The sequence below is a fragment of the Propithecus coquereli genome, unplaced genomic scaffold, assembly GCF_000956105.1.
Source record: "Propithecus coquereli isolate 6110/MARCELLA unplaced genomic scaffold, Pcoq_1.0 Scaffold525, whole genome shotgun sequence".
Lineage (NCBI taxonomy): Eukaryota > Metazoa > Chordata > Mammalia > Primates > Indriidae > Propithecus > Propithecus coquereli.
The window spans coordinates 209,124-221,980 of NW_012151119.1; the positions used below are offsets into that span (position 1 = coordinate 209,124).

A 12,857-nucleotide genomic window follows, 5' to 3' on the forward strand; every position below is an offset into this window, starting at 1 on the left:
GAGGTGGGCGGATTGTTTGAGCTCAGGAGTTCGAGACCAGCCTGAGCAAGAGCAAGACCCCATCTCTACCAAAAATAGAAAGAAATTAATTTGACAGCTAAAAATATATAGAAAAAAATTAGCCAGGCATGGTGGCGTGTGCCTGTAGTCCCAGCTACTCGGGAGGCTGAGGCAGGAGGATCGCTGGAGCCCAGGAGTTGGAGGTTGCTGTGAGCAAGGCTGACGCCACGGCACTCTAGCCCGGGCGACAGAGTGACTCTGTCTCAAAAAAAAAAAAAAAAAGAATGAACTAGGAGACGCTTTCCCACAGGACTCGGGAAACTCGCGCGAGACGGCTCCCGCGGAGGAGGCGCGGAACGTTCACTTCCTGTTTATTGTTTATACTTTTTGAGCGTCTCTCCTCGTGCCTGTTCTCGTGGTGATTCTTCCTTCTGAAACGCCCTCCCCGCCTCCCCATCTCCGCAAATCTGCTGGTGGCAGCGTAGCATCCTCCGAGGCCCGGCTGAAATGCTCCAGGAAGTCCTCCCGGATTCGCCCTCGCTGCTGCCCGAGGCCCGCAGCCCGCCCTGCCCACGGGGCGCGCTGACGCCCCTGCGCCTGCCGTGTCCTGCGGGCCGGGCACAGCGACTGCCGGTGGCTGGCGGGCGGATGATGGCGCTGGGTGCTGCGTGCGTGACACGGACACGTTTCCCCATTTTAACAATAACATCCACTATAGAAAAACCGAGAACGTTCCAGAAAGCAAAGAGAAAAAAACTTTTTACTCCATTAAAAAAGAACGATCCAGAGACACCCGCTGTGAACATTTTGAGCATTTACTTCTAGAAACTCTGTGTGGTTTGTCGTTGAGTGGGGAGAGTGTCACAGACGCCGGTGAGGGGAATGTTTTCGCACCTGCATTTTGCGCTTGTGGATTTGTTTTTCCCTCGCGGTAAATTCCTGCAGGAGGAACCGCTGAAATGAGAACAAGAGCCGGGGGGTGGCGGGTCCGTGGGGTTCGGCGCCGCGTCCCGGGTGGGGCCGGGGCGGCCACCGCGCCCGTCTGACGCCGCCGTCTCTCGCAGGTTGGCGCGGATCCTCGTCCGCCTGCCGGCGCTGCGGCTGATGAGCTCGAGCATCACGGAGGAGCTGTTCTTCACCGGCCTCATCGGCAACGTGTCCATAGACAGCATCATTCCCTACATCCTCAAGATGGAGACGGCGGAGTACAACGGCCAGATCACCGGCGCCAGCCTATAGTGCGCCGCGCCCGCCGGAGCCGTCGCACGCGGAGAACGGCGGCGGCGGTGTCCGGCGTGCGCAGGGCTCTGCGGTATGTTCGCCGTCCCCTGCCCGGTTTCTCCTCGCCCGTCACTCCCCAGACCACAGCCGCGAAGGCGAGCGGGACCCCCTCCCGCCAGGAGAGGGGTTCTCACGCCTGTGGATGAAGCAGCAGATTTTGGAACAGTCTTTTAACTCCATTTGTACGTAGAAATTCTCAAAGGGCAAAAAACGAAATGAGGTTTTATAATGTCAGAGACTAGTATTAAAGGAAACTAGAGGACAGTACGTGTGTACATATGTGAGACGTCCTAGCAACGCCAGGGCAGCAGCGCCAGCACTTTCCGAGCACTTCCACCGACGCGCGATGTCGGCGACGCCTGCCCGTGGGCGGGGCCAGTGGGAAGTTGTGTGTGTCTTTTGCCGAAATGCTAATGAATTCTGTGACAGCTCGCCAGGGTACGGTAGACAATCATTTGTTTATAAAGAGAAGGCGTCATTCCTGACCGTATGCTCGTGTGGTTGGTGTCGCGCGAATCCCTGCGGGTGGAAGCGTGGCTTTTTCGCATCGCGCGGTGAGTGGGAGTCGGTGGCACAACCGTGGGGACCAAACCAGAAGCTTCCAGCCGTGGCACTGACGCGCGCCAGGTCCCCGACCGCTCCGTCCTGGTCTGTGAAGGGCATCTGCAGACTCTTCTAGAACGTGGGGTTCTCCTCCAATGGCGGTTTTCAGAATTGGGTTGCGACTAGTCGGGCGTTAACTGCCAGAGGAGATGTGAAATTCCTCTAGCGACCAAGAACGTCCCCTGATCGCCTGCACCGCGCGTGGCGCAGGGAGCCCTCCGACCACGGCGTGCACGGCGGGCGTTTGAAGCCTCGACAGCGCTTGTTACGGGTTGGGTGGTCGCGTGTGGTCCGCGTGCAGGAGCGTGGTCTCCTGCAGTGTGAGGTCCCCTCCCCGGAGTTCAGCCCACACAGCCCTCGGGAAGGGCCGGGTCTCCGCAGGGCTCGGAGCTGGAGGGGCTGGTCTGGGGCTGTCGCAGGGTCTTGCTGTCCTGGCCAGGGCCTGGTGAAGCGGAGGAAGGTTTCAGGACAGTTTTCTCCTACTTACCTTCAGCGTCAGGGATGTTCAAGGTGTCTCCAGACGCGTCATCTCTGCCAGCAAGTCTTTCGACGTCACTGGCACGCTGTGTGCTCCGGGTCCCCAGGCACGTGCTCCGGGCCACCCTGAGGCATCTTCGTGGCGGGGCAGCAGGTCCCTGCTCCTCGCAAGACAGCCCTTGGCCCCGAGGTGGCGTCTTCCTCCTCATGAATCGCAGCAGAGTTTGCGAGAGCAGGACACGTTCGTGAGGAAGTCACGTCTGGCCAGAGCCCCGCGAGTCCCCGTGGCTGTGAGTGGGCAGCGAGCTCTGCGTGTCCGGGGGCGGTGGCCGGAGGAGGGCCGGGCCACCTGCTCTGTGTTTTCGTGTAGCCCGCGCTGAAGTACACCTGTGAGGTTAGAGTCGTCCGCTGAGCCCGTGGGTCAGGTGACATCTGATCCCCCTCCCGCCCGCGGCCCCGCGTGGACGGGCTCGGGCAGAACCAGGCGCTCTGTCCTCGAGCGGCAACAGCACTTTGTCGGCCACCGTCGGTGGGAACTAAGTTGGGGCAGAACCTCCAAGTTCCGCATTCCCGTTTGGGCCGAATCGTGTCATCTGCAGTTGTTGGCAGCACGTTCTGGAGAGCGGCCATCGTAATCGGGGGAGAGGATTTAAATTTGCCAGTTTAAGAATGAATTTCTAGTGTTCTAACGCGGAAGCGTCTGCAGTTTCAAGACGAAGACACGAAGCTCGACGGCGCGACGGGGTGACTCGGATCCGCTTCCTCTGCTCGCGCGGGCCCTTCGCGGTGGGCGTCCTGGAGGACACCGCGCCCCGACTCGGTCGCCCGCTCCCGTCCCGTCGATGCCCCAGCGTGAGCTGCCGACCGCGTCTCCGCGTCCGGATCCCGGCGCCCAGGTCCCCGCCCGCCCTCCCTCGTGCCCGGCCGGTCGCGCTGGGTCAGACGGGGAAGGACCGAGCCCGGTGAGGCCGCCCCGGAGGAGGGTGGTCTGGAGGGTTGCGGACCCCAACCTCGTCCTGCGCCTCGAGCCCCCCTGGCGACGGCTGGTCCCGAGACGGTCCTCGTTGCTTTCCCAGGCCCTCCGCCCTCCCTTCCGGTGGCCTTTGACCCGGATTCTCGGGTCCCGACTCACGCTAAGCCTCTGGCTGCAGGTCCACGTCACCTCTCGTCGGGGCGGTCGAGCGTCGTCGGTGAGCGTGAGACTCCGGGTTCGGGCATCGAGCCCGGCCACGCCTCCCTCCGCGAGGACAGACACACGGGCCGGGGAGGTGGGACAGACACACGCCGTCACGTCATGGTCAAGGGGGCTCTTTTCCAGAAGCATCTCAATAGCGCTGGACTGAGACGGACGTGGTCGAAACGTGTGGAGAGCGTCACGTGTGGCGTGAGTCGGGACAGGGAGAGACTGAGACGGAGTCCCCGAGGCAAACGATACTCAAGTTCTCCTGGAAGGTGTTTTGAGGAGGCGTCGAACCTTCCAGCTGGACACTGAGTGGGGACAGGGCCACGTTGCTTACTTCTGACCCTTGCCGTGAGGCTGTGGCTCCCGTGTCTTTCGTTCTGGGTTTTACCTTTAACTTCAGGTGTGGTCGCTTGTAAGACGTTGCACGCCTGCCCCCAAGAAGAGCTGTGTTTTAGTTTCCCAGTGTCAGTGTTACACGTGGACTTTTTCCTGGGACCGTCGGGCCACCGGCCACAGCGGGGACAGTGGACACTTTTGGGCTCTGTGGTGCAGCGGCAGCAGCACCGTTTAGCCCACGCCGCACACGCATGGCCGTTTGGTGGCCGCGGCAGGGGCCAAGGGTCGCAGACACCAGCTGCGCCCAGCGCTTTGCGTCCCGACCCTCCGGGGCGTCTGCCACAGAGTGACGGGCCGTTCCCGGGCTGTGGGTGGGCGGCTCACGCCCGGTGTCCTGGGATCCACCTTCCGTGGCCTGATCTTGTCGGAGCCCAGAAGCTTCTTGCGCTCTGCCCGGTGCAGCGGCTCCGCGTGCGATGGGCTCACAGACGACCTCTCGGCTCTTCTCTGGTCTCAGCTGTGAAACACGGAGGATGTCGCCGTCCGACTCCGCGTTTTCCCAGGGAGCGCGGCGCCCTGTGGCTCTCGGGCCGTCACGACTGTCCCGGCGGATGCCCGCGAGCTCCCCTGCGCGGTCCCCACGCTCTTGCTCTTGGCTTCGGGGTCACGTTTCAGGGCGACCCCTGACCGGGACGGGTGGGTTTGGGTCTCGGGCACCAGGTCCGGCCCTGCCGAGTGCCGCCCGCCCACTGCGCCACGCGAGTGCAGACCTAGGGACCGTGTGACTGACTGTGTGTTCGTATCTGCTGTGTGTACAGTGTATATAGCGTGTGCGTGTACATACGTGTACATTACGTGTACAGACATGTAGCCGACCCTTCCTGCTGTTTGAAGAGTTTTGATGATTTGCCGGCGTGAGCCGGCGTGGGCGCTGCAGGGCCGCTCGGCAGGGACACTTGCCGGCGACTCTCTCAACTGCACTTTCCTCTGGACGAGCTCCCTGGGGCAGCCCAGAGCCGGGGTCCGTGACGGTGACGTGTCCGTCCTCCGGGGCAGACGCGGGCCGGGAAGCTGGCGGACAGGTCACCCCCGTGTGCAAAACTAGGCGGGACTTTCTAACCCGCCCTCACGCACCTGTTCACGCCGGACGGGAGGGAACTCGTGGCTGGTTGGAGCGATCGGCCACCCCCGTGTGCAGAGCTCTGTCCCTCGGTCCCCAGGCAGGCCTGGTCGCAGAACGGTCCGCGTCAGGGGCCTGGCTCCCGGGCGGCGGCAGTTCTTGCGCCCGCGCCGAGCTGGGTCCGCGGTGTCTGGGGCGCCGACCCGTCACTAGCCAGACAGGACGGCCCGTCCAGCACCGGCGAGAAATCGGCCGCTGCCGAGTATTCTTTCGAGAGAAGCGTGGACGCAGGTGGCCGACGCGCGTGGCGTGTGAGCCGCGATCTCGTTAACTGAGCGCGCGGACGAATCCGCTGACTCAGCTCCTTCCTGTAAATCACGATTCGAAACTTTCAGATAGAAATTGCATTTTAATAAGGATGTGTCCCCCTCAGAGAGCTACAGAGGCCAAATTTCCACCGCAATCGGGCTTAGACCCAGACGCCGTGCCCGGAAGGCAGGGCCACGCGGCAGGACGCGGACGGCCGCCCGCCGGGAGGACCGCGGGTAGCCGCAGGGACCCGCCCGAGCCACCGGTTGCTGTTTTTCATTTCAAACAAGCTGCCGCGACGTCTAAGAAACGCTCACGAGCCCACAGTCCTCAGTGCCTTCTGTGAGACCGCGGGTCCTGCAGCCGGCGGCTTCCCGCCTCCGCGCAGAGAAGCTTCTGCGCCTTCGCTGGCCTCAACGCGACCGCTCGTCCCCCGGCAGCGGCCGTCGTGACAATCAGAGCTGAACGCGGGTTTCTAGCTAAGACGCAGACGGAAGCCTGGCAGTCTCTAAAGGAGTCTTTAGAAGAAGTTTTCCTTTGGGTCCGTTGGTCTAAAAACAGACTGTGAGCTTAACGAAGAGTGCACAGCACCTGGCTGGAGCTGGGGACAGAAACGTCACACGCGCCCGACGCCCAGCTGAAGTTAGGAAGCCAGTAGATTTGGTGTCTCCAAGTTTATACGCACAGCGTAGAAGAAACGTCCAGCGTCTCTGGATTGGCCGTTAAATGTTTGAGTGACATTTGGAAACAGCAGACTCGCAGCACGATGGCTTCTCTTTAGGAAAGTGTCATCGTCATCTTAGCGGCCGTGGCCTTCGTGGACTCAAACGCTGCCGCCACGTATGACCTGAGGGCTGGGACGTTTTTCCGTGGTCTCCCCGTCCCACCGCTTGCCGTGTAGACCGGTGTTGAACCAGTTTTATAGCTGAAAAGCTGCACTTTTTTCATGGTACAAACCGTAGACTTGCCTGTTGTCCGCACCTGTCAGAGGTTGGCCTTTTTCAAAGGACAGTTTGGGTGTTCGATTTTCTCGGGGCCGTTTCTGTAACCGCCGCCCTCCGCGGTATAGAAAATACTGGTTTTGCCCTTTCGTCCGAATTCCAGGTCTAAACCTGCTGAGAGCTGTAGCTTCACGCGGCTTTCCGCCCCCGGGAAGTCGCTTTCTTTCTGGGATGGCGTTTGAGACACAGCATGTTCTTTTCACCCGCACTTTGTACCTGGCCGGTGTCCCCGGTCCTGAGCGGCACCCGCGTCGTGGTGTCTGTACGGAGCGCGCAGTGCATGAGTTAGCGCCACGCATCTCGTTAAACGCTGTTCCGATGTCGCGTTGTTGTTGTGGCTCCATCCTGCTGCCTGGACGAGGTCTATGCCATTAAAAGTGAGTTAAAGACCAACGTGGACCCTGCTCCTCATTCCTCTTCGCGACCCTGGTCCCCCGACGCCCTGCAGCGGTTCCCGCGAGCCCGGCGGCCGCGTCTCCACAGCTCCCTGCCCCGGCCCTGGCGGCCGCGGTGATTGAGGCCTTCGCGGCCCGTGGCTTCCAGTGTCTCTGGCGGAAAGTCCTGGCGGGACGGAGGACACCGCCCCGTGGGACGTCTGCTTCTCCCTGGGTGGCGGGGAGCAGGTCGCACGCACCACGGCTGGGCTCAGACGCCGCCGCGGGCGGGGGTGGGGTCGGCCTCTCCCGCAGCCGCGTCCTGCGAGGCGTTCGCCGTCCAGGGTGACCTCGCTCTCGCGGGCTCGGACGTCGGGACGCGCACCGTGGGGCCACCGTTCCCCAGCTGAGGGCTCGCGGCGGCCGCAGCGCCAGCCACAAAGCTCCGAGGGGACGGCGCCGCCGGGCGGTGCTCAGACCCGACAGCGGCCGCTTGGGAGCAGCAAGAACGAGGCGCGTCGGTCGCGAAACCCCCGCGGGAGCTTCTCGAGGGTCCTCCCGTCTGCGCCTTCGCGACCCGCCTTCCATGTCCACTGAACAGCAGGAAACACAGAGGCGGACAGATGGCGCCTCCGGGCGGTGTTGACTCTTCCTGTGGACTCCTCGACCTGCTGGTGACAGCGCCCGGTGACGACAGGGGTCACCGTCTGCCCCGCACACGCCCCGCGGCCTCTCGGTGACCCTCGCGGGCAGAGTCTGGGCCCGTCGCGCCTGAGCTCGAGCCGGCTCTCCTGCCCCGTCGGGCCCCGGACACTCGCACTCTCGGAAGGGGTCGCGGCTCCGGCCCGGGTGACCCTGCTGCCGCTGAGCGGGCTCCTGAGACCGCGGACGGAGGGACACCTTCCGCGTCACCGGCTGCGGAGACCCAGACTGGGGGGTGAAGACCCAAGGAGCCAAGCGCTCTCCCAAGAGCCGGTCGGCCGGCGTCGCGGTCGGGACTTCGGTCTGCCGAGCGGGGGCGGAAGCCAGCACCACGGCGCGACTCCAGCCGAGGACGGCTCCCCGCCGGCCCGCCAGGATGGGGACTCGGCGCCCAGCTCCAACTCCGCACCCCTCAGTGAGCCTCTGTCACTTGTCACGGATCAGACGCGACACAGCCCCTTCCCCTCCCGACACCCCACGGCCGTCCCCGAGCACAGGCCTGGTCACCGCGAACTGGAGCATCAGATGTGAGAGGATTAGACTCGCCCAGCGGAACGTGACGCCCTGCGGCCGCCACACAGAGCGCGTCACAGCTTCAGCGTGACACGAGCTGCCTCTGCTCCCGTCTCACAGGTGAACAAACCGAGGTGGGCCCCAGGGGCTCTAGGCCCAGCCACGGCCCCGGGGGAGGAATGAAGACGTCGGCCCTGCGCCTCCAAGCGCCGCCATCCCTTCTTGATCCTTCCACCCACCGTCCTCCTGCGCCCCGTACGGTCCCGGCTCCTCGGCCGGCTTTGCAGGGTCTGGTCCAGCCGCTCCTTCGCTTTTTTGTTTTGAGACAGAGTCTCACTCTGTCGCCCGGGCTAGAGTGCCGTGGGGTCAGCCTCGCTCACAGCAACCTCCAACTCCTGGGCTCAAGCGATCCTCCTGCCTCAGCCTCCCGAGTAGCTGGGACTACAGGCATGTGCCACCATGCCTGGCTAATTTTTTTCTATATATTTTTAGCTGTCAAATTAATTTCTTTCTATTTTTGGTAGAGACGGGGTCTTGCTCTTGCTCAGGCTGGTCTCGAACTCCTGACCTCGACCGATCCTCCCACCTCGGCCTCCCAGAGTGCTGGGATGACAGGCGTGAGCCGCCGCGCCCAGCCCGTCCTTCGCTTTTGGCTGATTAAACCTGCTCTCGAGGCAGCCCCAGCGGGTGCTACTTCTGGGAGCTGAAACCGGCTGAGCACACGGGAAGAACCGCTGGGAAGACGCTCGGTAATAAACGCATCTGCCTCTTGCGAACCTCAGCGGAGCCCGGCGTCTCCACTGCGTGGCGCCTTCTCTCCTCCGCAAACCTCCCTGCCGAGAGCAGTGACAGCAGTGGGGCCCCGGCCTAAGTGCCGCTGGTCTGCGGCCCCCCAGGAGCAAACACGGCGAGTCCCAGGGTAGAAGGTGAGCTCTGCCGAGCTGCCTTTGACTTTGTGAACGACACCCGAAGGACCCGCACGGAGGGCCGTCTACACTGCCCGCCCAAGACAGCTCCAGCCACCCTCAGCCACGGCAGCCCTCGCGTTCTCCAGAGCTGGGTCTGCAGGAAGATTCCGGCCCAGGGGGGACCAGGGCAGGGTCGCAGGACCGAGCCGTGCCTCACCCTCCCCAGCCTCTTGCCTGCAGGACCCGACACACGCCGCGTTGCTGGAGTGACTATGAAGCGTTTCACGTCCCAGCACCCGGATCTAAGAGGGGAAAAAAGAGAGAAAATAAAAACCGAAACCACACGAAGCGCTTTACTGGGCGACAGTGCAGAGATCTCTCAGCTCAGCGAGGGCGACCCCCCACGTCCTTCCACTCGAGTGTGTACAGGGGACCGTTTCTCGTACAGGGACGTCCGGAGTCTCTCTGGGGACACCATCGGGCTTCCTGGCGCCACAGCGATCCCCTCCCAGTGTCCCCACCGGTCAGACCCGCCCGGCCCGGCCCGGCCCGGCGTCGGGGCTCAGTCCTGGGCGGCGGCTCGCAGGGTGGCTCTGTGCTTCCCGGTCATGTCCCGGGGCAGCGGCACCAGGCCGGGGCAGGGCACCTGGCCCTCCACCTGGCACATGCACTCGCGCAGGCAGTACTTGCGCGGCCCGAAGTTGGCCGGGTGGGCCAGCTGCTGCTTCTGCCGCTCCTCCTTCCTCAGGGCGTCCCTGCCGGAGAGCACAGGCGGCGGCGCAGCGTCAGGAGCTCGGCTCGGCCCGGGGAGACCCGGGGCTGCTGCCTGCGAACCCGCCCTCCGCGCCGGGACCGCGAGGACAGGCCACGCGAGCAGGCCAGGGGCACGGCGGCCTCCCCGCAGCCCTGGCGGGCAGAACCTGGGGACCGAGGGGCCGGGAAAGGCCTCTGGTTTCTCAGGAACGGACTCTGCCCTCCCCTCCCGCCTCCCGTCACTCGCGGGAAGAAAAGGGACGTGTCCCAGGGCCGGACACCCGCTAGCTCCAGCCTGAGGCTCCCAGGGGAGGCGCGGGCCGCACACGGGGCAGCGTCCTCGCTGCTCAGGGCTCGGCGTGGTCTCTCCCGACACGGCCCCGCGCGCCCCCCTTCTCCCCCCTCGAAACCTCGGGGCTGGGAGCCCGGCCCCCGGCGCCGGCCCCGCGACTCACTCGCTCTTGCCCAGGATCTTCCTGATGTGCTGCACGATCTCCGCGTTGCTCTTGGTCTCCACGTCCACCAGCACCTGCTCCCCGGAGTCTGCAAGCGGGAGACGCCGCGCTGAGCAGGGGCCGAGGCTCAGAGCGCGCGGCCTCCGCGGGCTGAGGTCGGGGACGCGCTTTTGGAGGCAGAGACGTTTCGACAGTAAAGCGCACGTATTTGTTACGTAGCCTTCGACCCTGCCTGTTTCCGTGTTTCTTCAGACACGGACTTTACATACATACAAAAGGACCTTGGTTTTTTTTGTTTGTTTTTGAGACAGAGTCTGGCTCTGTCGCCCGGGCTAGAGTGAGTGCCGTGGCGTCAGCCTCGCTCACAGCAACCTCCAACTCCTGGGCTCGAGCGATCCTCCTGCCTCAGCCTCCCGAGTAGCTGGGACTACAGGCGTGCGCCACCATGCCCGGCTAATTTTTTCTATGTATTTTTAGTTGTCTGGCTAATTTCTTTCTATTTTTAGTAGAGACGGGGTCTCGCTCTTGCTCAGGCTGGTCTCGAACTCCTGACCTCGAGCGATCCTCCTTCCTCGGCCTCCCAGAGTGCTGGGACTACAGGCGTGAGCCACCGCGCCCGGCCAGGACGCTGATGTTATGGAAAGACGTTCCATGTTCACGGACAGACTCGATCTTGGTGAGACGCCAGTTCTCCCCACACTGCTCTACAGATCGAGTCCCATCCCCATCCAAATCCCAGCAGGCATTTCTGTAGAAACTGACAAGTGGAGCCTGAAATTGACACATAAATGCTAAGGACCCAAAATAGCTGCACAATTTTGAAAAATGAGAGTAGAGGAGAATGTTCACTTTCCAATTCCGGATTCACCATACACCGAAATGACCGTGATGGAGACAGAGCGGCACCAACGCGAGAACAGACGCAGAGCAGACGCGAACTCCTATCGGAGTTCGGCCAACCGATTTCCAGCAAAGATGCCGAGATAATTCGATGAAGACGGACTTTGCGATAAATGACGCCGGACAGCTGGCTGCCCACAGGCAAACGCATCAATTTGGACCTTTACTGCAGAGCATAAAAAACAAAACCTCCAAATGGATCAGAGGCCGAAATGTAAGAGCTAAAACTTTCAGAAGACTTCTAGAAGAGAACATAGGAGGAAATCTTCATGACCTTACCCAGGCAGAAATTTTTTTGATATGACATTAAAAACATGATCCATTTGAAAGAAAAAAAATCAATAAACTGAACTTGATCAAAATTCAAAATTTTGCCATTTAAAAGACATGATAAGCCACAGGCTGGGAGAAAATATCTATGATGGATATATCTAATAAAGGACTAATATTCAGAATATATAAAGAACTCTCAAACTCAATAAGATGAACAATCCAATTAAAAAATGGGCCAAATATCTGAGTAAACATGTAATAAAAAAAAATTACAATGGCTAATAATAAGCACATGGAAAGATGTTCAACATTACTCATTAGGAAAATGCAAATTAAAAGCACAATAGGATATTAGAGTGGCTTTTTTTTTTTTTTGAGACAAGGTCTTGCTCTCTCCCCCAGGCTAGTGTACACTGGAATCACCATGGCTCACTGCAGCCTCGAACTCCTAGGCTCAAGCGATCCTCCCGCCTCGGCCTCCCAAAGTGCTGGGATTATAGGCATGAGCCACCGCACCCAGCCTAGAGTGGCTAAATTTTTTTTTTCTTTTGAGACAGAGTCTTGTTTTGTCACCTGGGCTGGAGTGCAGTAGCGTCATCATAGCTCACTGCAACCTCGAACTCCTGGCCCCAGCTGTGATCCTCCCGCCTCGGCCTCCAAAAGTGCTAGGACCACAGGCATGAGCCACTGTGCCCGGCCCAAAATTTTAAAAAATGGTCAATGTCAGGTAGTAGTTGAGGACACAGAATAGCTGGAACCGTGACACCCCGCTGGCAGAAATGCAAACCTGCGCTTCACTCAGTTCTCCGAACCGTGTAAGGCTGGTGTCTGGCCCTCGCTGGAGAAACACGGAAACGGATGTCACTTGTTCAGGGACAGAGTTACTGAGAGAGCGGGGCCAGGACACCTGGTGTCCTGATTTGGCAGCACAGAGCCCAAGCCGGCGTCGCTGAGCGCCTGGCCCGGATGCGGACAGCAGTGTGTGCGTGATTCACAGCGGATACACACGGCGCCAAAGCTTCAGGAGAGAACGTGGTGAGCGCCGAGAGAAAGAGGCTTTGAGGACTAGAGAAGATTCCTACGGTGAGTGGCACCCAAGCTGCGTCCCGAAGGATTTTTTTTCATCCAACAAGCAAAGATGGGCTGAGAATGGTGGCTCTCGCCTGTAATCCCAGCACTCTGGGAGGCCGAGGCGGGAGGATCGCTCGAGGTCAGGGGTTCAAGACCAGCCAGAGCAAGAGCGAGACCCCATCTCTACTAAAAATAGAAAGAAATTAGCCGGACAACTAAAAGCAGAAAAAAATTAGCCGGGCATGGTGGCGCATGCTTGTAGTCCCAGCCACTAGGGAGGCTGAGGCAGGAGGATCGCTTGAGCCCAGGAGTTGGAGGCTGCTGTGAGCGAGGCTGACGCCACGGCACTCACTCTAGCCCGGGCAACAGAGCCAGACTCTGTCTCAAAAAAAAAAAAGGCAGGTAGGGACCGGCAGGAGCTAAGGCGTCCCAGCGTGGCGAGGGAATTTGGGAACATCAGCACACGTGCCGTGAGGCAGGGGACAAGCGGAGATGAGGCCAGGGAGGCAGGGAGAAAGACTGCAGGTCTCGGTGGCCACGTGCGCCACGGCTTTGGGGAGCCCACGGGGTGAGTGACAGAAACGCCGCAAAGCCCGAG

The 12,857-nt window shown here is 61.2% G+C and overlaps 2 protein-coding genes across 3 annotated transcripts in view; one reads left to right on the top strand and one right to left on the bottom strand.

The window, feature by feature from the left end:
- The window catches only part of NR2C2 (nuclear receptor subfamily 2, group C, member 2), a 26,644-nt gene extending 24,905 nt beyond the window's left edge, over positions 1-1,739 (top strand). For both annotated transcript variants that reach the window (XM_012656893.1, XM_012656894.1), the window contains one exon: positions 1,065-1,739. In XM_012656893.1, the coding sequence (XP_012512347.1) occupies positions 1,065-1,239 (175 nt within the window). In that variant the 3' untranslated portion in view covers positions 1,240-1,739. The remainder of the gene's footprint in view (positions 1-1,064) is intronic.
- A 7,015-nt stretch (positions 1,740-8,754) lies between these two features.
- Positions 8,755-12,857, bottom strand: part of MRPS25 (mitochondrial ribosomal protein S25) — a 16,081-nt gene continuing 11,978 nt past the window's right edge. The window contains exons 5-6 of the mRNA XM_012656889.1: positions 10,016-10,165; positions 8,755-9,562 (exon numbers count right to left, since the gene is read on the bottom strand). Of these exons, the coding sequence (XP_012512343.1) occupies positions 9,370-9,562; positions 10,016-10,165 (343 nt within the window). The 3' untranslated portion in view covers positions 8,755-9,369. The remainder of the gene's footprint in view (positions 9,563-10,015; positions 10,166-12,857) is intronic.